The sequence below is a fragment of the Chiroxiphia lanceolata genome, chromosome 1, assembly GCF_009829145.1.
Source record: "Chiroxiphia lanceolata isolate bChiLan1 chromosome 1, bChiLan1.pri, whole genome shotgun sequence".
Classification (NCBI taxonomy): domain Eukaryota; kingdom Metazoa; phylum Chordata; class Aves; order Passeriformes; family Pipridae; genus Chiroxiphia; species Chiroxiphia lanceolata.
The window spans coordinates 132,658,304-132,685,684 of record NC_045637.1 but is presented as its reverse complement, the minus strand read 5'-3'; the positions used below and the strand labels follow the sequence as shown (position 1 = coordinate 132,685,684).

At 37.0% G+C, this 27,381-nt stretch overlaps 1 protein-coding gene across 3 annotated transcripts in view; it reads left to right on the top strand.

Moving 5' to 3' along the window:
- Positions 1–27,381, top strand: part of CDK14 (cyclin dependent kinase 14) — a 311,313-nt gene that overhangs the window by 212,525 nt on the left and 71,407 nt on the right. For 2 of the 3 annotated variants that reach the window (XR_004359107.1, XM_032699277.1), the window contains 2 exons: positions 1,806–1,869; positions 14,454–14,500. Coding sequence is in view for 2 of the 3 variants with exons in the window: in XM_032699277.1 (XP_032555168.1) it covers positions 1,806–1,869; positions 14,454–14,485 (96 nt within the window). In the remaining variant the exon portion in view is untranslated. Of the gene's footprint in view, positions 1–1,805; positions 1,870–8,896; positions 8,921–14,453; positions 14,501–27,381 lie in introns of all 3 variants that reach the window. The other variant, XM_032699286.1, reaches the window with a different exon arrangement.

The following is a 27,381-nucleotide window of genomic DNA, read 5'->3' as shown; positions in this document are numbered from 1 at the left end:
TTAACTTCTTCCGTGTTTAATGACAGAACTGTGCTCTCTCCAATAGCAGTAACGAAATTAACATTATGATGAATGAGGGTTGCAGCGTCGGGTTTATCTTATTCAAATGCCAATTAAGACATATCACAAGGACAGAAAGCAATGTGCTACAAACAATATTTACAAATAAAACCAGTGAATTTGCACATAGAAATAACTTTGTGAACATATACTCTCTAGATGCACTGATACTTCATCTTTGTTTCTATGACACCTTTGTATTAATATTCTTAGATTATAAACATATTAGTATTGTAAATTCCTTAAAAAAATTGAGACTTTAGAGTCATAAAGCACACCTCATAGGTAAAAATTTTATCTATTTTAGAGGTCACTTAGTTTTGCCTCAAGTTTTAAAGTCCATTTCTAAATTTATGAAGTAAATTTGTGGCAGAGTTGAAGAAAAATTTTTTGTGTTTTACCTTCCCAGTCTTGCTTCTAAGAATTCTTTTTAGCTTGAATTTATCAACATGAACAAATGTTTGCATAGCTTAAGAAGTGAAACAAGTTCTAGAATGTTCCTTTCTATAATACTGTTAATTCATATGTATATTGCAGCTGACATAATTAAAAAAAAAAAATCTCTTCAGCTCCAATGATTTCGAGTAGATGCTGTTTTTCACATCTTTTGGACCAAAGACCATCATGATAGTTTTGGGCTTGCTTTATGCTGAAGTAAGTGACCACAGAATGTCACAGGGATTCAAGATATGCAGGTCCAAAAGATTTATTCAGAAGACCTGCAGTGCAAGTAGGGGCAGGGCTGGGACTGGCTTTTGTACATTGATGACAATGCAAACTGATGTGAATAGCTATCACTTTAGAATATCAGGCCCTCTTATTCCAGGGCCTGAGTTTATAACAAATATTCAAAGGAGTTTCTAGCATTTTCATTCATGTTTGAAATCGAGTGTAAATTTTGAAAAGAAAGATCTTACTAGTGAAATATCAAATCCCAGAGCTCATTCAGAAATTTTTTGCTAGAAGTGCTAATTTAGGTGTTCCTCTTGGCTTAAGCAAGCATTGACAGTTATGTGTTATGAAGCAAAACCAGGTTTGGGAGAACTATTGTAGCAATTCTCTCAACTTACTTATTAGTTGTTCCAAAGACACTGAGGGTGAACTTTTCATGTGAGCAGAGGATATAAGACACATATGAGAAGTATTTTGCTGCTGAGTTGGTCTGACTAACATTACAAGAAGGAAGACAGTAGAAGCGAATAGAAACTATGCATAACATATGAGTTAATAAAGTCTATATCTCCTGAGAATTTGCTGGGTTTATGTATACTATAGGCACTTTAAAATGACAACTGTTTGCTGTGCATTCTTGTTATGCCACACTGTTGATTATTCCCTTCACCATCTTGTAAATCTTCTGTGCTGGTATCTATTAGTTATCTGTTCACCTTATTTAGGTTTATAGGGATTGAAATTTTTTCTGAGCTAAGTTATCTAGCCTCTGTAACACCAGTGCTCTGAGATAGCTTGATACTTATTTATTGGTTAAATAGGCTACCTGACAGGAACACAGCACTCCTATCTAATTTACTGACTTACTTTACTGCACTAGTACATTGAAACTATTATATTTTAACATTTTGTACCATACTCCTCCTCCTCATCCCCCAACTATGAAGCCTGTTTAAAGTTTAGACTGTAAGGTACATTGAGCTTACAATGAGAAGTAGCTTTCTATAGTGCTATGACTTGTTAAGTCTTTTCCATTAAAGCAAAGTGTGGTTTTTTTCTTCTTTTGTGCACAGGTACTTGGAACACCAAATGAAGATACGTGGCCTGGAGTCCACTCTTTACCCCATTTTAAACCAGGTAGGCTGAAGTACCAACTTCATCCAAATTCTCTCCCTGGAAATACAGAACAGAGATAGCTGCATCCCTGCTGCATCTTCTGTTTATTACAGTATGAGCCCTGACCTGCTTGCATTCCTCAGCCACCAAGTATCGTACCTTTCAGATTGCTAGTAGGGTGATTCCTAGTCAGTATTACTCTCCTTGCAGAGCACACCAAACTTTGACAAATACTAAAGGAAACCAAAGAGCAGAGAAAAGACATTGTGAAAGCTGAAGTGATTAACTAGATCATCTCTTAGCACCTTTCTGCAAAGGTTCAATTTTTTAATACATGTTATATTTCAAGTTGTCATATTCTACAACCATCCTTGAGAAGCCATTTCACCATCTGATACCTTTTTGTGAGAGAGAACAGTTTGTTACCTAGAAACTAGATGGATGTGGTCAGCTTCATTATGCTATATATGTATGCATGTTTATATATGTAATATACATAGTATTGTGCATTTCTGAGTGGAGATCTTAGAAATTCATTTTTAAACACAGCAAAGCAGGTGAATGAGTAGGAGATGTGTTGGCTCTTGGGGGTGGTAAAATACAGGAATTGGTTGTCCGGAGAGGTTTGCCATCTTCATTCTGTTCAAACCCTGGCAGGATGGGACCTGAACAGCCTGAACTTGTTGACCTGCTGTGAGTGAGTTTGGACTAAATGGTAAAGAGAAGGTTACTAGATGCTCTTGGATGAAGGACTTAAGTGGATCACAGTATATTTTGCTAGGATGAGTCATCTATTTATAACCATATGACTGAAGTCTGGAAGTAAGTAACAGAAATTGACCCAGGAATCCACTTTCAGATATTTTTGCCCTTGCAGACCCAAGGTCTCTAAGTAAACTCTCGGTTCTCCTTTTTTGTGATGATAGTCCCTTCAGCTTTAGTGATAAACTGTGACAATCTCTATCATCCTACGTCTTTTAAACCTAATTTCCAAGTCATCTCATAGGTCAGCCATAAAGAACATTCCATTTTCGTTTCAGCCTGTCATACATCAGATCTGCAGAATCATAGTAGCTTTTTTTGGGCAGCAAAGAGGCAGGAGATAAGGCAGAGGAGCTGTAAAGGACAAAGGGATCTAGGTAGCTCTCAAGAGACAGAGAGAAACAAATACATTGTAGGGTTTACCCTGATAGGAGGACAAAGCCTGGAGAAACAGGAATGCAGACAGCCTTCTTGCACTTTGTTTTCAGTCTCTGTCCTAGACTTACTGCTGTTTAGTGAAATCACACTCTGGTGAACTCTAGTGAATTAGTAGAAACTTCTTTAACAAGTACAGTTTTTCACTGAAATACTAAAAATACTACAGTGTTCTTCCCTAAAACAGCTTTTATGTTTCTTCTTCCTGATACTAATTAAAAGGTGAGTATATGCACAGGATCCTTACAGAAATATAGTGGTCTGTAACAGCAGTCCAAAGACATTGGTTTTAGCAAGAACAGTGAAGAGGAGAAAATCTGGAGGTGTCAGTGAGTGCTGTTTGGGTTGGTTTGTTTTTATTCTTCTGTGTGATACAGCAAAGTTTTGAACAGTAGATGGCAGCCAAGAAATTTCCTGATTTCCTTTTTCAGTTTGGTTTCCAAGTGTATTAAGGGAGATGGGTTTATTACCACAGAAGAATATCAGGAAATAAATCCACTCTCGGTACTTCATTAAATCTAATTTTTATACAGGTATTGTGTTAGACTTGCTCTTATTTTCTCCATCCCAGACTATGGATTTTTTCAGCTATGAATACATAATATTTATACAATGCAGCGTGGGGGCAAGAAGAAAGATGCCTCCAAGACAGAAAATGGTCACTCAGTATTTTCACCATTTCTGCATGGTGTGGTCTTTGTTCTCTCGGATCCTTTCCACATCTGTGAAGTATGTACATTTGTATTATTATTCTTCTGGCAACTATTTACTCGTTCTAGGGCCTGTTAATGGAAAGTGCTGAGCTCCTTAATTCCCTTGCACTGTGGAGGTCTGAGAGCATTCAAAAAATAAAGTCCCTCTTCTGTACACATACTGTGTTCTTTACTCCCTTTGGAGTAAAGGGAGTATTTCTGTACACATACTGTGTTCTTTACTCCCTATATCCTTGATGACCTCAGTAAAAGGATTTTTTGTTTGTTTTATGGTTCCTCATTTGCTGATTTTAGAAACTACAGCAATAGAAAGCATCATCTAACTGGACAACCAAAACTGGCTCTCATATCCCAAAATGGAGTAGTTAGATTTTATCCTGGTAAGGTATGGAATGGTTAGAGCAGCAAAACACATCACCTCTGGTATCATACTGGTATACCAGGTATGCATTGGACAAAAATCTCTAACCTATGGGCTAGGCTGGAATTAAAACTATTTGCTCAGGCCATTAAGGTCGTTGGAGATGTTTGGTCATGGATACCGGGTTCTCTGTTGCTTCTTAAAAATATGCTTTCCTTCATGCCATTCTGTGCACAAAAGCTTTCTGGCTATGGCAAGGCTGCATTATCCCCTTCCACAGATGCTCAACCAAATATGCTCCCCTCCCTGATAGTCTGAAATTGTTGTTACACTTTAGCTTTCATAACTGACTTCTTTGGAGAAAAAATGGAGGTTAAAGCTTTAATAATACACTTAAGATGACTTAATCTTTTCCTTTTCTTAGCCGAACAACGCAGGAAGGACACTGACATTTCTTTCCAAGTCTGAAACAATTCCATTATTCTTTGGGATTTGTGAAATGACTGTTTAAATATAAGCGATATGGGATTAAGTAACTCTTGCGTTTTGCATGTGTTTGTGAATTTAAGACTGATAGCTGCTAACAGTAAGTGTGATAAATTGAGAAGTGCAGAGAGCACTGGTGATGAGGATATCGACATCTACTCAGGTAAGGCTTTGGTGCTATAAACTGAGTTATGTAAGCATAAACCAAAAGGATTTGAGCAGAAAGTATCAGTGATAAATAGTATAGTTTAAAAAATGCTGGGCACATTAAATGTCTGTGGAGTTGGAAAGACTATTGAGAGTAGAAACAAAATTTCATTGTATTTCTTGTTTGTATACAGACTTCAATAACTAATTTTCATGCTGTGATTTGATAGGGCATGGTCTTGTGCTGTGGAAAGCTAATCACAGTTTATGAGGAGGAACATGTCTGAAAAACATGGCATTAGTCTCATCTCTACTACAGTGAACAAGGGCCTGATTATTATGGAAAGCAGCCAGTGCATAAACAATGATGATCTCTGACATCTTAATATGCAGGAACATTTCTGAGCTTGAATAAGAAATGTGTTCCTAAGGCTAACTGTGGGTGGCTCTATATCATCTAAACCCCTAACCTTGGTGATTTTAACAGACTATAATATTGAAAATAAAATGGTCATAATTTTGTTTGCTATTTAAAAAGTCAGAAAACAACTTGTATTTTATCTTCCCACTTTGAGATTTCTGATTACTTTCTATGTAACAAATACTCCAAATATTATGGAAGATATTTAAAGGTAAGAGTTGACCTGGTCTTTAAGCTTTCTTGGTCCTCTCAGCTTGCACTGAGCCTTGGTCCTCTCAGCTTGCACCTGTGCACACCAGCACATGTACACACATGTCCCGCTTAGTAAATTACTTAAGGATAATCTAAATAATGCATTTGAAAATTCTGAAATACTTCAGAAATGTTTCAGTAACTTTGGGTTACCTCTGCGATTCACTTTGATGCTGTTAAGGATGCTATAATCTCGAGAGGGTCTTCAGGTACTCAGGTGTCACCAAAGAAACCCAGCAATTCTGGATCACTCTGAGAGTAAATTATCTGCCTCAAATAGCAAAATAGTTTGAGGAAATTATGAAAAAGTGTTAGTTGCTGTTTCAAGAAAATCTTGAGTTTTCATCTGGAATAGAAGCCCCACGTTACTGGACAGAGACACTGCAAATGATGAACATGACCACCTGACACAGGACTGGAAGAATATGTTTTCACTATTTATTCTTTTGTTACAATACTTTCAGAAATGTGAAAATTTGCTGCACTAAAGCAGATCCAACCACCAATTGTATCACTGGACCTGTATCTCGAAGAAAAAAATTAAAGTAGGCATTTGCTATGTCTTATTTGTATGAGTAGAGATAAAGCAGTATTCCAAAACAAGCTGCTTCCTTACCTGCCTTGTGTCCAAGTCTTCCTGATTTTTGTGTGTTATTCTCTCCATTGTTGTTAAATCTCCCATTTTTCTTAGTCTGGAGTCTTGCCAACTTTTCATCTGCAGTGATTTGTCCTGGATTCAGAGTCCTACCCAAATAATTGAGCAAGATAAGTCTTTGGATCAACAGCTATGCTTAAGTTTTCACTTTTCCTACATTCTCAGTTACCATTTGGGACTGATGCTGTGTAACCTCCATCCTGGGAAGTTAAATAGAGATTTATCAGAAGGTACTGTCAGTGAGTAAAGTGGGAGAAGGTAAGATATGGTCACAATAGAAGATAAATGAAATGGCCAGGGCCATGAAGAGATGGTGATGGTGAAGGAGAAGAAGTAACTAGTTAGGACTGTGGAGAAAATGTGAGAATGCTATGTCGTGTTCACTGTGCATCAGTTCCTTACAGTACTGTTTTTAGGTGAAAGAAGGTTAAATATTTAATCTTGGGCTGATGGTGTAGGAGCCTGAACCTCACAATGCTCAACAGACAATCAGATGCAATAGAGAGTAATATACCTGAAAGGTGCCTTTATGAGGCAATGAAAGCAACTGCTGAGCACTGATTTTTAAAAGAGGATCCCTAAAGTAAGAGTCTCTCCTTAAGGAGAAAGGAAAATACAAAAAGAAATAGCAAGAAAACAGTTTTCATGGGAAATACTGGATAAGACAGAATTTGCCAGAGACTGACAGGTACTTGATGGATTTATTAAAAAATCACAAGTGTATGACTGACAAAACCACTGTAGAACTGGTGTTCTGACACAGGAATTCTACTCTGCTTCTCAGATGATCAATAAATATAGATTTGGTTTAGAAATATGATCTGCCTACTTGCATCTTAACAGCTGATTGATAGCAAGTTGTTTTCAAAGGATTTAGTCTTCATTTAGAGTAGGGTTGGGCCGTGAGACTAAACTCCTTTGGCACAAACACACGAACATACTGTATATGAGAACATATGGCTTTTCAAACTTGCATAGCAGTTTTTCCTATAGAGTTTCACCAAAGCCTGTCAACAATTTATTACATGCTGAATCAGTATCTTGTTTATTTACATCTACATTGATGCCAGCAAATGTTCCCAGGTGATGTGGGAGTCTACTGTTAAACTGTTAGAGCAGCCTCTGGCCTGCCTTGCCTCATGGCAATTAGCACTTACCAATAATTAATTCCTGGGCATGTTTAGAGAGTTAGGCCGGGGCTGTTCTCCATAATAAGGAAGTTCCCATCTTCTATATTGGAGGATGGAAGTGGAAGGGTACTGCAGTAGTACTACAGGACAGTCATGGTGTCTCAGCCAGACAGCAGTCTTGAGCATATTTAAATTACTGATATAGATGTAGTCTTCAAGAAATTGAGTATTTGAGGAAAGGAGAGGGACCTGTAAAGGAGAATTAATTTCAAATTTCTCCCCCTTTTTTTTTTTGCCATAACTAAATTGTATTGTTTGGTGTTTTCTCTAGTTTGTGGTATCCACAACCTAAGAGAAGTAGAATTGTCTATGTTTTCACCATTTAAAAAAATTACATTAACCTGAAAAGTTAAAGCAACCTATTACATTTGCAGGGGAGCCAGTGTCGGCACTGCTGAAAGGTGGAACCATTTCATGTACAAGTCCAGTGCATCAGACAATGCTAGCTATTAAAATTACGTTTTCTACTCATGCTCAGTAAGAAGTTTAGAAAACAGCATCTATCCTTGCTCTTTACACAACCCGTGCACTTCTAAAGCAGGTGCTTTTGGAAGAGAGAAGAAGAGAGGGGATGGGATGGGATGGGATGGGATGGGATGGGATGGGATGGGATGGGATGGGATGGGATGGGATGGGATGGGATGGGATGGGATGGGATGGGATGGGATGGAGAGGGGGGAGTTGAAGTAATTTTTCTCAAGGCCTTTGACATACAAAGCCCCAAAGTTTAGCTCGTGTGTATGTAAAAACTGCAATTGTGAATGAACTTCAGTGAAAACTCTAATTTCACATTAGTGCTGCAAGTATTATAGAGCTTGAAAATTTGCTTGTCAACATGGATGCTTGTCTTTGTATCTTTACTAACATAATTTAAATATTTTTAGCATTGAATCTTTAATAAAAATAGCATATGTTTTACATATCACAATACAGTGTTAGTCACGTTAGACTTAATTTAAATGTAAAGAAAACCCTTTTAAAGAAATAATGAATTAGACTTTTCAAAATATTAATTATGGTGATGTTTAAATATTTGCATTTAAGCTAATCACATTTGGTTTTAAATAGAGAAGAACATTAATCAAGGAATGCATATTAGCCATCATGTTTTGATTAACAACATAAAAAATGCCTTGAAGTCAAACTGCATTTTAAGTTCTTTGGTTTAGACTAGAAGCTGATTATCAATAGCGCTAAAAAGAAGCTAAAAATCAAAATGTATTCTGCCTCTAATTCCTTATGTAGCTTTTCTTGCCTGTCCTAGGTCCTTTCAAGGCAAATGTGGCAAAGGTATAATAGTTCATGTGTTTTTCTGACTGATAAAAGAGAAAAAACCCTCATCTTGTTTTATGTTACTTAAAATGCAAGTGCTATTTTTTCAATTCTCACAGCAGACCAGTATTCCTGCAGTGGTCTGCTAATAAGCTCACTAGTGAGTTCTGCTGAAATTCACTTCTGTTTGAACCTGCCCTTGATGCTGGGCTGTCAGATGGAGCGTGTTTATGAGGCAGATAATGATGTTTGCAGTGGAGAACATGTAGGTATATATGTGGGCACACAAGTAAGTATGCATATGTATTAATGTTGCTGTAGAGTGGTTGTCTAAAGGAAATAAGAAACAGACAGAAAGAAAGACTGTTGTTTCTGAGACCACTTAGTACAGTGTACTGGATGAGCTCTCTGGCCAGGTTTTCTTTTCATCTAGGCCTTCAAACTGGCTAGAATTTGGGAGCACTTGTTTTAAGAACATAATTTTTTTGATGCATCAGGTCTGTCAAATCAACGAACTTGAGAAATTTCCTCCTCTTCCTCTGATTGCTCATTTCTGCTTCCATTTTGCTGTTGTTGTTCTAATAGCTTTGCTGATGCTATTGTTTGTGGGGCACAGTCCTAAAAACTTCCTAGGCACATGAGGCATTGAGTTAGCTGTGCTGCAAGGTCTGAAGCAAAGAACAGCTCAGATCCATGTACTGCCCGAGCATTTGTGTAACTGCACCACCCAGCATCGGTGAGTGGGTTGTGTGTGCCAAGCAGAACTGTGAGTCTTGGTTCTGAGACTGGGATTCTGAGGCTGTGGATGTAATATGTTAGACTAGTCCTTTTGTATACTCCTCTAACATCCTAAAAGGCACGCTACAGGAAGATGTTGCTAATTCTTTCCAGTAAAGAATATGAATACTGTATGTTTGCTCTTGTTTCTGCAGTCCTATATAGGAATCTCTTTACACTGCATTTGCTTATGAACATGACACTTAGTCAGGATTTGGCTAATTTGGTCTTCTACGAAGCAAATGATAAACACTTTTAGGTGCTGTTGGATTTAAACAAAACTAAAAATTTCTTTCTTCTTTTGCTTCACATAAGCAAAAAATCACCTTTGACTAGTGAAATACAGCACCCATGTGAAAAGCCAGCTCTGTAACAGCGAGACATGGTTCTAGTGAGGATGATGACTATATATTTGGGATTAAAATGCAGAGGATGAAATTTTGTTTCCTGAATTTGTTCTGAAAAGATTAGCAAATATTTAAGTGCTTACCTAAAGGAAATTAAAATCATACCTTTTACTTTAAATTTCAGATGAGCTTACTGTGTTGATATTCCAGTGTTTTTATTAATAATAAACACATTTAATAAAAATAACATAAAAATATTTGAACCCTAGTATATATACTCACAATTTGGAACTATAAAAATTCAAAATATATCTGAGATCAAATCCTGATCTGTAAACATAAAGTTTTTCAGGTTTCTTAAATATCAGCCTCATGAGAATGAGCAGCTGCCTCATCAAAATAGTCTGCCTCGTGTTCTTGGCAGTGGCTTGTGAGTGCTGGAGGATGGCTGTGTGGGTGGGTGATGATGTGAATGTCCACGTGAAACTCTTGCATCTGCCTGTTTGCTTTTCAGTTCTGAGGGAGAGGCATTAAGTTTTTGCTATACAGGTTTTCTTCCACAAGGTTGGACCGAGATTTGGATCGCCAGTAGTGTTGCCTCTCATAATGTACATCAGGCAAAGATTTCTTTTGGGGGGGAACATTCATGGTAATGGTGCATTATTCCCAGGATCTCACATACAGTCAAGATCTACTGACTGATATTACTGTTCTTTATTATCAAATCAATGGGAGCATCTGAAAAACAAATACCATATGCTTGAAAGTATCATAAAATGTGATTTCATGCAGTTGGTCACAGTCAGATATGTATAGCTTAAGATTTGGGTTTATTAAATCCATTGAGCACTAAAGGACAGAGGCATTCATACAGGTATGTGGGAACCGTTCACTCTGAAAAGTGACTCAGAAGCCAACTTGGGGATGTAATTGTGAGATTGAATTCCAGTTCTGTCATTAATTAGACAAATGCAGGACATGCTCAGATAAAAGTTGAGAGGTTAAGTTACTTCCTTTTTTGCCTATGTTGGGACTGCAAGATTGGTGTTTTTAGGTATGTAATACTGTGGTTTCACAGTTCAGGACCTAAAAAACTGGTCCATGGTGGAGGAGTTCAAGGACAAGATTATTGTAGCTACTCTGTTCTGGCAACTCTGGAACAAAAATCTGATGGGTTTTTTATTCTCTAAAGGATGAATTCAGGAAAATACTAAGAACTGGCATGTACATAAGTCTGGGCTTAGTTAACACAGTAGTTCCATCTAACTGTACTATCCATGAAAGTTAACAGGACTCTGGTTGGAGCTATGACTACAAAATAATGTACAAAAACATGAGCTGTATTTCATCAATGTGTGGTTTCTTTCTGTACAAAGCATTTTAAGTACAGAGCCTCTAATCTGGTCAGAGTAGAGAGGAAAGAGTTGATACCACTAGTTAGGAGAAGCATGATCTGCAGTCACACAGCATATTCATAGAGTTTGGAATTAAGAACTATGGATTAACATGTGCCCCTCTTTAGGCAGGGTTTCTTCCTCTCCATGTCTTCCCCCTAGTTTTCCCTCTCCTTGCCTGATAAATACAGGTGCTTACTTAAGAAGATGTTTAGAAGAGAGTCGTAGACACTGAAGGATGAAGATCCCTTTGAGATGTTTGTTCGTTTTACTCATGTGTGTCCCTTATAGCATTTACATAACTGGTTCTAGTATCACTTTTTCAGTAAAAACTCATCTGGCATAGCAATAGTTTTTCAGATTTTCTGCAGAACTGAAACAAATCTTTTGACATTATGACCAAAAGGCAGTTTAGCCAACTGGGTGACTCTGGGGTTTTCCTCCCACAGTAAAAATAGCTCAAACTGATTCAACTAAACCGCTGATAGTCCAGTCAAGGAAATACATTGTATATGATACTTCTCAAATGTTTTCAGTGGATGTAACTCTGTTGAAGTCAATTTGAGCCAACTCAGTATCTGACCAAAACATATTGCAGAATGACAGATAAAATCAAAATCTTTCTGTCTCCAGATCTAGATTAGCTTTTCAGCAGTGCTTCAAGTGAGTTCAATTCTCTTTTCACCCAGCATTTTTCTGCACCGAAACAGATTAATCTGCAAATTTGCAGTTTATTAGCTGAATGTGTATTTCAGACTTGTTGTTACATGGCACTGTCTAGCTACATCTTATTTTTCAGTCCTTTGTCATAAATAAATGGACAGTTATGGTTGGACTACTTACTTATGAAGTATAGAAAGTCTTTATTTTTTTATAGTTTTTATGGATAAGTATCTGTTTGCATATACGCTTTTATCTCCCCTTTGCAAACTAAAATTAAAAAATGACCTCAGTTCCTGCTGAAGCCTATGCAACTTGGCTGTTAATCTTACCAGAGCTCAGGCTTTTCCTCTGGAGAGCAGAATTAGTAAAAAACTGGTACAATTTGCATTGTAATGTTCTTCTCCCTTGTAAGTTTGGATCATGCTCTCAATGCCAGTACAATCGTTGAACTACTTACAACAGAACATGTGCTTCAGTACTGAGCTTTTATTTGTACTGTTGGATATTAAAACATAATCAGAGGCAGTGACTCCAGTGGCATTTTACCTATACTGAGCCATGGTTATATCTAATAATGATCCTGACTACTTTGCCCATTTGATTTAAAGACCTGCCTCAGGGCACTGGCACCTCTGCAGTAGATGCATTGCATGCTACGTATAATAGAGATAAAAAGAAATTGGTACTTCCTATAATTTTAACCTGGATGCCTCAGGTGTGTAAGTTATTTTGTTGTAATGTGTGCACACATAAAATTGTAAGGAAATATCTTCACTTGCTCCTCTCAGTAAGAACATACGCAGCAACTTCTTGTTTTCCCCTCTTTAACCGTTATGGTCTGCATTCGTTGTGGTATCAAGACTTAAGAGAAAATACACAATGTTTTAAATTGTTTTTCCTTTGTATAGTACCCAAGCTGCTAAGTGCCTGGGATTGACTTTATCGGTAATTGGAAAGTACTGTAGAGTTTCTAATTTACAAAATTTAGGATAATGTCAGAGAAGTCAGCTAATGGTCATCTACAGTCAAATATTTTCCAAATGCAGAAACTTTGTTGGTAATAAAAGCAAAACAAAACAAAAACCCCACACAAAACCTTTCAGATTTTTGTTTTATACACTCATCTTTGTCTAAAAGCCTTTAGCAGTATGACTATGTAGTTAGCATTTGGTGTTATTTGCTAAGAAAGTTATTTGAGTAAATTTAGATACAACATTGCATAAGTGATATTTATAATTTATATTGGTGCTGGAACTATTTGTAGTCATGTAGCTTTGACTTTCCAGTACACTTGTCACATCTATCTAAAAGGGAGTGATATAATTTCTTTACTGCATCATTATGGTTAAAGCAACAAAATTTGTAAGCTTGAAGTGGCCCTCAGACACAGCTTACAGGTCTGCTGCTTACCAAAAACTTCCAGTAGCGCCGTCAATGAGAGTTGAAGCTTCTGCATTTGTTTTTTTAGCTAAAGAGAGAAAAAAAGAAAGAAGTAGGTATAAGAAAGAAAATGAAAGCATCTACGTTGATGCTAGGATTTTGCATGTGCCTTGGTTTTGGCTCCTTCAGAACTGACTGCGTATGAAGTGTACATGACAGCTTTAAAACTCAGATAAGCAAAGTACAGAAATATAGGAATTTGAACACAACCCCTTCCAAGTTACATTTACAGCTGTTTTTCACAATAAGACACATGCATAGCTATATGCATATATATATAAAAAATACTGTTGCAACTGTACAGTGGGTCTATTAAATGTCATGCTTGTAGGTGAAGAGAAAGCAAAATTTTATATTTTTTTTATTTTTTTTTTTTTTTTAGTTTATGGAGTATTTTGTAAGTTTAGGACTTCTTCACAGTAATTAATGCAACCACACTAGGGTAGTTGGTGATGGTAAGTACCAGTTTACATAGTAGAATTTCAGTGCAAGGAGTCTTCATGGAAAATGTTATTATATTCTCCAGCTGAATTTGAATGAATACAACTCCTTTTATTTCTTCCTGAGAGGCATTTAACTCCTGTTGCAAAGGTTAATGAAGTACTGCTCATCATTTCTGCAGCAGCTTTCATAGCATCTTCCTCTTCCAGCTAGAGTCCTACTGCAGATCAAGCATCTTCTTGGATATGAGAGGGAAAGTACTTACATCTAAACTTAAGAACTTGATGTTTGAGTAAATAAGCTGTCATTGTACTTGTTACTTCTGCTCATTATTTGTACATATTCTTTAGAAAATGGACTCTCATGTGGCCATCATGTTCTTTGTGTCTCTGTGTGTCACACAGACCCACACTTACTCCTATGCTGCCTGAGAAGCATAAAAACATGACAGCGAGGTCATAGAGAATTGTATTTGCCATGAAGAAAAATAAAAAACCAAACTAGATTTCAGGCTTTTTTTTTTCCCCCTAGCAGTCAAAAACTACTTCAGAAGTAATTGTAAAAATTTACATTTCTGGTGATGCCACAGTAAATGAGCTTTAGGTCATGCTGGTTTGATTTTTTTTAACAAGTTAGTGTCTGTTTTGGGTTTTGAGGTTTTGGTGGTTTTTTTCTCCCTGTTTGTATGGCAGCTGCTCATAGGTTAGTTTTCTTCCCTTGTCTTAGGACTTCAACTACAGTAGTCATATAGAAATGATGAATGATGAAAATTGACCGTAAATAAATATTTTTAAAAACTAATCCTGGTTTTAGTGTAAGTAATGAATGTACCTCTTCTTTTTGTTACAGAACGGTTCCACAGTATGGCCCTAAAACCTTAGACAAGCCTGGAATAAGTAAGTAAAAAAAGTTAAGAAACTTTTAAAGAATATACTGCTAGTCAACTTTTGAGTGTTGTTTCCACATAATCATGCCCGTTGCCAGGTCATCTGGTCATACTATGTTATATCTTAATTATCATGAATGAAAAAAGGTAATGTGAATTAACCATGCTTTTTTTTTTCTTTCAATGTTCTCCTTAGTTTTTCACATTTACATTAGATGGGCCATTGATACACAGGTTTTATGTTCAAAATACAGATAAACCAGGGATGCCTATCCAATCCTCTGTATAAGGTTACTACTAGAAAATTTCTCAGCACATGTAGAATTTTGTAAACAGGATATCTTGGACCTCACTGTCTTGACCAAACTAACATCTGTTATATTTTGAGGAAAGCATGCAGAGTTTGAGTTGGATGAGCAGGATCACAACTATATCAACATTTGTCATGACCAGAAAAATTGTTAGAATTTTTCTACTCTCTTTTGACCAAAATTTTTGCAAAAGGCTAACCTTTGCTGCACCAGCATTGCTGTTTTCTTTCTGGTACTAATTCAAAATTTTATTTTGCTTCTAACTGGCTGTCTTGTTGGTAGTTTACCAGGGAGTTCAAGAGATGAATCAGCAGGAAACTAAAGATCTCTAAGTTTACCACTGACATTGAAGATAAAAATGTTTTGGTGAAGGAGCTTCCTTGCTATAAAGAAATTTACTGATATGAGTAGAAATCCAAACCCTTTTTCTATATATTAATTATTAGCAATGAAGTGTGTCTACAAATGCAAAATCCATAGCATGGTCACTTGTACAAGGTGTGTTTAGGTTTATATTCACTTTGCCATTTTGGTTATTTTTTCTCTATCTGCTCCTTCCCAAGTCATATCTGACTGAAACACAAAGGTATTTTCATTAAAAAAAAACTCCAGTGACTTTTGAAACTGTGGTTGACCTGAACAAGGAGAACTCTCTTAAGGTAGCAAGATTATTGTTAAAATTAGATGTTAGTTGTGGATGTGATACCATTGATGTTCATCCTTTGAGTCTAAACTTGTATTTCTGCAGTGCAGGGATCTTTCATGACCTTGTACCTCACTTTGCAGTACTACTGGATCCCTCCATGGTTAGCAATAACTTCCTGATTCCTGCAATGAGGCATAAAGCTGGCACTGGCTTCAATGCAGGCCTTCACAAAGGTTAAGTGTCACTGGCTTGCATTAATTGACTTTTAACAGCCTATAGAAAAGTTCCTGGCTTGTACAGTTCAGACTAGGAGCCTAATTTGGTGGGTTTTGTGGGTAAATCCATCTCCTATTTACTGTAGATGGAGCAACAGGAAGATTAGCTTCACTTATATTTGGCTTTTGTGAATATCTCAAACCATTTACCTGTTGTTGTGATCCTTGCAGGCATCTTACAATGTTTGACTCTACTCAATCTTACTGCTTGGAATGATGCAATTTCCTAAAGTCACCAACTTTCCTTTTAAAATGAAGTCACTAATTGTCTGTATTCTGTCCCTTAACAATCAACAAACTTGCAAGTCATTTTAATTTGAAAGTAGTTAATGAAATCCAAAACTTGGAAGAAGCAATTATGTTACACATAGGCAATTAGATCTGGATTGGGAAAGGGCAATGAAACTAATATTGATGTGAATGTCTCTCCTTGGGGACATGTATTTGCGTAAGTAATGCGAATAGATACTGGCATACTATTCTATCCATCCTGCAGGCTGGACTGAGCGTTTCTATGTTTTACCAGCAGTTAATTGTTAAAATATACAGTTATGTATTAATAAGTACAATAATGGGTTTGAATTTGAAAAGTTGCTGTCTTGTATTTCCTTCAAGAACGTTACAGAAATTTCTGTGTTCATATAATAGATTAAAAAAAAGAAAAACAACCAGTTTGCTTAAAACAAAGCCTCAGTTACTCAAATTTCCTAATTGACACAAGTTGTGATCACATCACAGGCTGACTCAAATAAAACCATAGTTTTTTAAATTCTAAGAAACCTCTTCAAAAATATTTATACATTTTCTATGCTCTGTGCATAAAGGATTTGCAATTTTTCAGCATAAATGAAGGGATTGAAAGATTGAAAGCAATGACAATACATAGAGTTCAGTGCTTCATTTGTGTAGTTCTACTATAATAGGAAATATTCAGTGCCTCAAAATTATATATCATTTACATTTGAAATGTAAAGGATTTTCCTTTTTCTAGTGTAATCTTTATCTGTGTACTGTATTAGAGTGCTGTTGCTTGCGCAGCTGTGGTTAAGGATGCATAAACATTTCTGTTTAAGACATCCTATTCCCAAGAGTTTATAATTCAGCTGTAAAACTTAACACATGGATAGACTGATTCATTCTAGAAATTTTCTTTCTTTCTTATGGTGTTTCAAAAAGCAGCAATCTCTTAAAAAAAAATCCTTTTTAACTTCCTGATTTAGTTTGTTGAAGATTGTTGATGACACAAAATATGTCTCATTTAGAATTGTTTTAAAGGTAGTTGGCAATAAACATGAGACCCTTGTGGAGAAAAACATACAGCCTTTTATTTTTAAATATGTATTGGTTTTGTTACAGAGTTACTTCCTCTCAACATCTTAGTACCTTAGAAAGACATACCTTTTTTGGAAGGATTTATGTGTGTGCTTAGATGTTCTTGAGGTGAAGTACTGTTACTGCATTTTATAGGGGAGGGGTTGAGATAGAAAGAAATTTAAGAATTTTTCACACAGAAATTGCCATAGAAACTGTACCACAGAGCACGACATTGAACTTCGTGCTCCCAAACTGGAAGAGTACACCTTTAATTTTCTAAACACAATGAAACTTTCACTATCTACTGTTTCATCTTTCTGGCACAGGCTGGCCCTTTATCTTGTTTATATATATATATGTGTTTTGAGGTCCTGGCATGGAAGGGTGAGAATGTGGGTTTAGAAGTCTTCAAAGAGGCTTTGACCTCAAAATTTGTGTTATAATTCAATTTATATAAGGGGAGGTTACTAGAAGGAAGAATAATACGCTTTCAACATCTACAGAGCCAGTTTCATGTCTGTAAGGCAGATGGAAAAGAGGCAAAAAAATCCAACCCCAAGCTTCCAAAAAAGCCACAAATGGTAGTCTGGAAGCAAAATAATTGCACCTGACCAACTGTGCTAGCTTCTACAAGATGTGAATTTTAAAGGCAAAGCAAGACAATGGAACAATATTGGACACAAGCCAATAGCTCTTTAATTCCCACTCTACTGGAAATAGCTAAAAGTATGGAATTTAACAGCAATGACAAAGTGAAACCCAGCAGGCTCATTATTTAAGTCAGATCCCTAAAATTCTAAAATAGAATTGGTCAACATTAGAGGCAACTCTGTGAAGTGTTTGAGAGAAATAATGTCACTCTCACAGTGAATTAATTCTTTTGGAGACTTCAACACCAAATCCTTTACTGGTTGTCAAATTACTGAAAGATTATAGAGAGTATTTACTAGATAAGATGGGATCTACAAATTTAGTAGAAATGCTTATAAAGTTAGGAAACAAAAGTTGCATTGACGTTTGCTTCTGCCTAGTAAGAAGCTTCACCTACACAGCATGACCTAACATACCGTGGAATGTAATTATAAAATGCTGGTCTAAAAAGAACTAAGATGTGGTAATCTGATCTTCCTATAGAGTCCATAATGAATTATATTTTCACCTTTTTTCCTGAACTTTTCTGTTCAATTATCTCCACACAATAAAAACCAAGAACAGCTCTGCCTTCAGAATGCAACGCAACCTCTTTCAATTTGCAAAAGCTTCTCCACAATAATAAACCCTTACAGAAGAATAACAAAAGAGAACTAATTATCCTTGTGTATATTTGGTAGGATATAAAAAGCTTTTTCAGATCTTTCTGTCATAATGGGTTGTATTGTGAGAATTAGGTTGGAAAGAAAAGGTGCAGTTGAAAACTAATTCTGCTCTGCATAAATAGGACTACTACTTCATAATTCCCCAACATGGCTGTATTTATTATATAAATATCACTTTATTCTCACATCCAGTCCTACTGATGGGGATTTCTTCCTTTAACAAGATGGCCTCTGTGCTTGAGACCTCCCTTTCCGAGGCCAGGGTGTTTAAAAGTTGCATTCCAGGATGGACTGGCCTATTTTGGGACTGTTACTCAGTGAAAACTTCCTGAAGAAAGCAAAGTGAGTGAATAAAGACAAATCCATGCATTTCGAGTCTGTATTTCATTTCAAGCATGGTACAGACTATGGAGTTGCTTAAAGCAGAGACTCGGAAAGTCTTTTTGGTTTGGAGTTGTGTTGTTTGCTTTTTTAAGAAAATCTTTGCCTTAGTGGGATTTTGGCTAAAGAAAAAGCACTTTTCTAATTGTCGCTTTTATCCCTTCACCTCTTGTCCTTTCACCAGCATTACTCATTGTAACTTAGTCTATCATTCTACTGAAGGAATACTCAAGCTCTCTAGCACAGTAGAAACAAAGAGCTTTAGTGTTGTCGTTGCAGAAACCTTTCTGATGGATAAATCCGACAAATAAGGATTTCAAGCAGTACTGAGCAGAGGTGGGCTGGCTGTATGCTCTGTGTGCAGTGTGAGCACATCGCGGGGCTGCTGGGGCTGGCCCCTCACTTGCCGGCCAGGAGGGATCAGAGATCACGCTGGGGGAGCAAGGATGGAAACTGGACAGCAAATGAGAAGATTTTTTAGAAGTATTTGTGATTTAGAGGCTTATAAACCTGCTTCTGGCTCCCGATGGTTTGCAGTGATACTGCTGCCCTGAAAAAAAAGCCATTTTGGATTTCCCGGGTTTTTTTTTCCTATTTCCCACAAATACCTCGTTTCCTGAGGGACCTTAGGAATCACGTCACGACAACACCTGTGTTAACCCGCGGCAAACACGAGCAGCCGTTCCGGTCTCTCCTGTCCGTGTGCGCGGCAAACCCGCTGCCCGTGCCAGGGGGCAGCGCCGGGCGGGCTGGGCGCGAGTGTTTCCAAACACCGCTTTTTTTTTTGTTTATTTCACTGCTCGTTGGGGTTTATTAAATTAATTTCAGGGTGGTGGAAGCCGCCTGTTTGCACTGAAGTGCCCTTTTTTGTGCCCGCTTAGCTCTGTTTTCTGTGTGCGTGGCACCACGAAGGGCTCGTCTGCGGGCGGCGGGGCCGAGCCCACGCGCGCTGCGGGCTCCGTCAGCTCTGTGGTGAGGAATTACAGAATACTGATTGAAGCCAAAGACCGAGAAAGATCTCTAGAGTTTCTCTATCCCCTCGCCAAGCTGAAAAATCCTTTCTGATTTATATTCGAATCTTCCTTTCAAACTGGAGCAACCGTAAAATGCTAAAATGTTACACCTTTTAGGGAGAAGATTATTCCTAAGAGAACTCATTGATAGAATATTTATCCTGACATTTAATTTATTTTTACTTTATTCTAAATTCCCCCTCTTTTGTGTTGCTAAGCTTTAAGTATTGTGTTACATCCTCTTGGCCCAGTTAAAAATACTAGTAAGCCTCCTAAACACAACGTTGTTTTTTTTTTTTAGAGTACCATTAACTCTATGCTGCTTCGTTAGTAAAATTACATTGTTACTGTCCTGTATCTTTCCCATCCATGACAGCCATGAAAATACAGCTCAAATGTACGTGGATGGTCTCTGTTGTCTTCTGCAACATTTAATTCAGTATCTGGCATTGGACTAGATTTTGTTGGCATTATCATCTCTGGACCTATCCATATTCAGGGTGGTTTTTCCCTGGAAGTAATTGTTTGTATGCTCTATCTTTTTTGTAGATTTTCTACCCACATATCTCACTTCTATTAGCTTCTTTTTACCAAATTCTTTTTCTTTTATGCTGTTTTCAGCATTTAGTGTCATCCAAAAGTTGAATCAGTATGCAGTGTATCCCTTAGTCTAGGTCATTAATAAAGATGTTAAATAAAACTGTGACTAACGCTAATCCCTCTGGGACACAGCTGGACACTTCTCTTCCAACTCAGTACATTGCCACTCATCATTACCCTTTACTTATGGTCTGTCAGCCAGTTTTCAGTCTATGAGATGGTGTATCACATCCCAGATCTTCAGAGTTTGTCCACAGAGCAAGATTTTTTAATAGAAATGGCATCAAACGTAGTCTCTTCTTGTTGTGTTCCACCAATGATTATGCCCATTTTAAAAAATAATTTATCTGATGTCTTATTCATGAGTCATCTCTTCTTTTGATTGCCATTGTTGTCTTATTCTTTTCTGAAATCCAATTTTGCTTCCATGCTGTCTGTTTTGTTTCTCCTGTATTTTGCTTCTATATTCTGTGTCAATGCCCAACAAATATTTACCAAGATTCTATTATTTGAAAACCAGAAAGGAATTATGTGCATACATTTATATTTTTTTAAGTCTAGTACAATACTGTAGAATGCAGAGGAAAACTAGATAATGTTACAGAAACTTAGCTACAGTAATAAACATATAAAGAGGAATGAGGAAAGAGAACTAAGTATTCTTGTGTAGATTTCCTGGAAAGACTTTTGAAAGGTGCCTTACATTTGTTTGCTATCCTCACTAGTTCCTTAAGAATTCCTTAAGATATTGAGACAGATATCAGATAGACATGTTTATTTGGTTTTTCCAGGTATGATTTTTTTTCAATGTATGTTCTTCATTAATGTTTTTGAATACTTTCTGATCAACTCTTCAGATGTTTCCAGTTTTTCTTTCTCCTTATGCATTTCTGCATGCCAATGTTTTATTAATTTCTCAGAATTATGTTTTTGGTTACTCATATGTTGCGATAGTGTCTGTGTTCATGTCTTGGTTTGAAGTCTAATACTTTCTGATTGGAGGCACCAGGCATCATTATATAGTCACATTCCAAATTCTACCCTTTTGCTGGAGTTCTATACTGTTGGCTTTTCTGCTGAGCTGTCTCTTTTCCAGATAATGACATTGGTCACAAAATTGAATCTCTGAGACATGTTTTAAAAATATTTGTTTTAGGAATTGAAGACATACTGTGAAGGCAGTAATATAAGTGAAGTAGACCTTACTGCTGGGTCTTTCATTATCTGTATGTAGCCGTTAAAGGCAAGAGTTTTCTAAAGGGAGAGTCAAAATGATAGGCACCTTGAGAACTGGATTGGCATTCAAAAGTGCTTACTGCTAAGCAACTGCTGTTGTCTTCCATGGTTTGATATTATCCTCTGCTGTTTGTCTTGTATTACAGATAATTTTTCTTTAACTGAATAGTTTCTTTGATTATCATCTTAGGATTTCAGAAATGTAGATAATTTTGAGAAATGGTGCGGGCAGGCAATAAGTATAATAATATGAATAATGCTACTGAGTTTTGTCACCACTGCAGGTAGTTTAAACCAATCTCAAAACCCATGTCATTTGGCTCAATTGCCAGCTGGAGACTTACAGACAGCAGTTAAGATTTCTGTAGTGATACAAACATCAAGATTATCTTAGGCAAATACTTATTTTACTGTCTTTTATGATGATTTCATGTGGGGGTTTCAGCGTAATTGTGACCACCACTTTTTCTGTGGTAGGACCACAGGTATTCAAGTACTGCTGTTTATGAGCAACTCCTGTGACCGTCTCTCAAAATTCATTCAAGAAAATCACTTCCTTTCCTGCATTTTCGGTTGTGTTGCTTCATGTATCTGCCTCCAGATTTCTGACTTCTTGCCTGCCACATAGGACAGAGAAACAAGAATTTTTGCTTTTTCATGAGGGGTTTTTTTTTCAATTACGGATACAGAAACATATAACATTGTAGGAGACTAATGAAAACAGTGATTTCTTTCAAATTTGAAATTATTTGCTAGCCAAACAGTTTTATAATTGAATTTTGTGATTTCTTTAAACGACCTAGCTAAGAAAATTTTAAGCTACTGTTAGAGAATTTGTGAAAGATACTGGCTGCAAGCAGGTCACCATGTATGTACGTTCATTGCCTGCTTTGACCTGCGTCAAAATAGGAAGATAGGAGACTATAATCCTTGCTGATGCATTTAAACAAAGAGGTTAGATTATGTATCTTCAGCAACACACTGTGAATAACAAGCCTCAGTACAGGGCTGGTGCACCTGTTATTGCTGGAGGGCAAAGAGGCAAGTGGTTCCAAAGGGAACTGACCTTTTTCTTTCAGGCATTGAGTCAATCCCTTATCCTAAGGCACACATTCTGCGTTAAAATTATTATAACTCTCCTGATATTAGGCTGAACAACAGCCTCTGGTGAAAATCTATGGAAAAACCCATGAAAAATATTGTGGTGGTGGTGGTTTGTCTATTGTTTTTAATTAAGTCTTTGTAGGAAATATATTCTGTAATTTTGAAAGACATCACTAAATTCTTCTCTGATAAAAATGAATTTAATTAAAATTTAAAATAAAATTTTGGAATCTTGTTTGCCTGAATTAACAGCTCACAAGATAGCAAAATGTAAATGACAATGTTTATCAGTGAATGTGATAAAAAATCCTTTTAAATTCTGTAATGTATAATACAGTGTGTATCAACTGGCTGCTACCTCAGCTGAATTTCTGTCTGTAAGATCTGATTTACAAATAGACAACTTTCTGTTAAATTATTCACATCTCATAATAATTGATGTAACAGAGTTGATCTTATGCTGGTGCATATTTGATCATAAATTCAATGAAAACAACCACCATCTTTGTGATGTTTGTCCAGCTAAATCCTTCAGTGAATAAAATAATAAAGATGCCAGCTGTGTTTGTTTTGTGATCACTACTGCAAAAGAAGGCTGAAAATACAAATGAATAAAAGACCTAATTTTTCATATTGGATTTATAGACTTAAAATCTTAGTGCAAAGCATTTAAATTGAAAAAACTAACTTTTTACTTCTGTCACATTCTCATAAAATTATTGTTTGCTTTTTTGTTCCTATTGTTTAAGAATCCAGAATATTTTTAAAATATTGATATTATTTGGATCCAAACTTACTAAATGTAAGGAAATCTTACAAAAATATATGAAATTTATGGTTTTCTCTCTGACATCATTGCATATTCACCATCATTTTTGCATTGCCTTCTTTGGTTAGATTTTTATAGCAGTCTTAAAGCTCTGTTTACTACTGTATATTGTTATTGTGCTTCAAACTTGATTTCACCACCCTGACATCAAAAAATCATGCTCCCGATTATTACTGGCCTTCCTTCAGAATTATGACTTCTGCAGAATACTGTTATATTCCTTTTATTTCTTTCCTGTTTGATCCTTAGAGTGCCCTTGAGTCAAACTTGTTTCGCCAACCATGAGGGCATAAATTTTCCTGAGATGTTGACAGATAGTGTTTCGTGAATATCATTTTTCTATCAGCTACAACCTACATCTATACTGCTAACTAAAGCAGAGCCAGGGACTATCTTCTGGCCCTGAGGCCATGTGGCAGACCTTGGCTACAGCTGTGCTAAGTAACACTTGGGTGTGCGTCTCCTGTGGGCTTTATGTGGTCCCCATGCAGCTGCAGATGCAGTTATTATTTCAGGGTTGTTCAGCATTAGATTTTTAAATCAAAATTTCCAGAATTACATAAGACCCATGTTGCAGACCATAGGAACTGTGTTTTCTAGCATAATATATTTCATGCCTTCCTTGTAGGAGCCTAGTACCTGCCGCCTTTCGGGAATGGTGCCTGGCATGAGTTATTCCCTAAACCGTGTCTAGGAGTGGGTTTGGAATATGCTAGCTGGTGTAGGCAAAAATAATCCAGGGTCAGTGTGGACATTCAATGGTTGAGCAATCTCCCTAGCCCTGCTTAATTCAGCAATATAGGCTTTAAGAGAGAGATTCTTACTATTCCCTGTGCACACTTGAGCATATTCCCAGTCAAGTTTCCTACTCTCATTGTAATGCTAATCTTCTTTGTCACTTAGGCCTGAAGCCTTAGGGAGGCTTTTTATCTTTCTTTTCCTATCCCATGCATCCAGAATGCTATATACATTTTACAATATTGTTTTATTTCCAGCTTTTCCAAGATACTTTTTTTGTCTTCCTCAACCAACTCTGCCACTCTGATCTTGATTATTGTAATATAATTCTTGTGTTCACGCCTGATCAACACCCTTCTTCAGATCATACAAAAAGCAGCCAGTAAATTCAGTTTATTTTTGTGTATTGTTTAGCTCTCATCCAAACACTGGCCATTTCACTCCTTCATTTTGAGCTCCTTCTTATCCTTTTCAAAATCTCCATAATTTTGCCTCTTCCTCTCTTCCTTCACAAATCCATGTATTTGCTCCTATTCCCTATTTTTATGTCAGTGATCCCTTTCTTATATTTAAGCATTCTCCTGTCCCCTAGATAACTCAGGCAGACTCATAACTGCTGCCTTCCTTTCTGGGAATCAGAGGGGCTTGTGCCCAGATACTGCATTTATCAGTTGTTTGTGGTCTTTTTCTCCAGGCTTCTTGTTCTCATTTTGGAAGCTTCTAGGACTTGTCAGTCTCAAATATCTGCTTTCGCAGAAGCTTAATGTCCATTTGGGACCCTAAACCAAGACCTAGATGTTTATTTTCTGTCCCGTCAGATTCAGTGACAGCACACATGACCAGACCTGTCACAGAGCTCCATGGATTTCACAATTCCAGGTGTGCAAAATCTTTTGAAAATCCAGATGCTTATTTTGATCATTAGATGTGGTCTGAGCTCTGCCGACAGTCAATTTTTAGTGATAGCTGGCTCATTGGGAAATCTGACCTTTAGCGGTCACTATTATAGATAACAATTTTGATTTTAGTTCTTAAATCACCTATGCTGATTTATGCCTAAGTAGCAGTAACTCCCTGTGTAGCTGTCTCTCTTTCATGATACTTTGACAGGATAGGATTTGCAAAAATGGTTCAGGGTTGAGTTCTTCCCTACTGCAAGCCAATTTCTGAATGTCAGCACTGCATCCTCACACATATGTGAGTACAGGCACTTAAAAGTCCACGTACTTCAGTAATTGGTAGATAAAATATATGGAATTTGTGACTTGGTGCTTGACCTCCAAGCTGTTTATAAGTAAAAAGGCATAATTCTTGCATTATATTCAAGCAACTTCAATATAGGTATGTCTAGATGTGTAATGTTTCACTTTAAAAAAAAAAACAGTGCAAAATCATGTTCTGTTTTCTCCAAATTGCATACTAGAGAGATCACTGTTTTCTCCTTCTATGGTGGGCTGCCTAAGAAACCTAGGGGTTTTTTTCTGTCTTCAAGTTCAAAGTTGAATTCATTCTTCCTTTAACAAATTAACACAAGCGTATTTGTCTCTCAAAAAGTATTACTTGCTATTGGTATCAGATCTTCAGTCTGCCAGCTTCTCCCTACTTGAAGAGAACCTAATGTTCAATTTAGAAAGTATCTGTCTCCGTTAATGTAAAGAAGGAGTGGCGTGCTAAATCAGGAGAGGGGATCTGGAGAAGGAATAGCACTTTCTGCACCACAGTGCTGATGTGAATGTAGTGTCCCATCCTGTGTTCTCTTCTGATGTCATCTGAACCAAGTACCTGAGGGTCAGGGAGCTGCAGCTAGTTCTATATGATGTCTGTCTAAATGCAGAGGCATAATAATACAGAATAAGGTATTTTTGACTGCACGGCTTGAATATATTGCCCATATGCTCTCATTATAACCACCCCAGTCTCCTCCTCTCAATGTTTACTAGTTCTGCATCATTTCTCTGTCATGTCTTAGCTTAGGAATATAGTTGCAAAAAGTTCAGGATGCCTGCTTTTACATAATTGCTTAGTCTCATTGGGTTCAGCCAGGCAACTCATCTACACTGAGTTAAATACATGCATATGCCTGGGGTCTGTCTTCCTGAGCTTTCTAGGCTTGGGGCATTCTCTCTGCCTCCAAATCTCTATCCACTTTTAATGAGCTGTATAAATAAATACAAAGTACTCCTGTTGGTTTCATATCCATAAAAATATATTTTGTTGGCAGGGAGGTATATATACAGTAATAGAAAAGGGAGGTATACAGTAATAGAAAAGATCACACCATCCGATGTTTTAGGGAGCTGTGGGAGGACAGGACGAGTAGCTGCTTCCAAATGGTTGATGGATCTGAGGCCCCAGCAAGACAGATTTGTAGGTTAACTGTGATAAATGATCTTTGGCTTCACTGACTAAAGCAAGGTCACCCTTCTTGGGGCACTGCCTGCATGCTGCAACCTTTCAGCAAACCCTTGTTGAAGAGTTCTTGAGCAAACAGACCAGTTCTTATTTACATTGGAATGAAATTAAGACTTCTCAAAGCCAAGATGATAAAATATCAGACAAGTTGGTAGAGTTGTATAAAGTAGGACTAATGTTTACTTACTAGCACTTAGTTCTGGGGGGTTTTTTGTTGGTTTGTTTTGGTTTTTTTTCTAAAGGCAATAGGTCCAGAAAGACAGCTGGATAAAGGAAGTAAAGGAAAACTTAATTTACTGCCCTAATGGATGCACCTATTTGACAAATTTGAAATTCAGTTTGGTTTTTCTTTCCTCTGGAATATTTTTTGCATGGATTTACTTGAAGAGAAGAATCCAGGCTGTGGAGGGTGGGAGGAGGAGGAAAAGCATAGAGCTTTGACTGCATTGTGTGCCAAAGGTTTATTTCAGCTGTTTCTATGTTGGGGGTTGAGGGGGTTATTCCCTCCATATTTTTTGGCATATGTCCAGCCAGTGAGGAAATAAATATGTGAAGAAAGAATGCTATGGAATGTTAACTGCACTGCTGTATTTTCTTCCTTTTATCATGCCCCAAGATTCAGTGAAGTTGATATAAATTCACCATGCCTTATTTTAAAAAGCATAACAGAAAGGCATTCTTCCTTTAAGAGTCAAACTGTAAAAGGTGATTTTCTT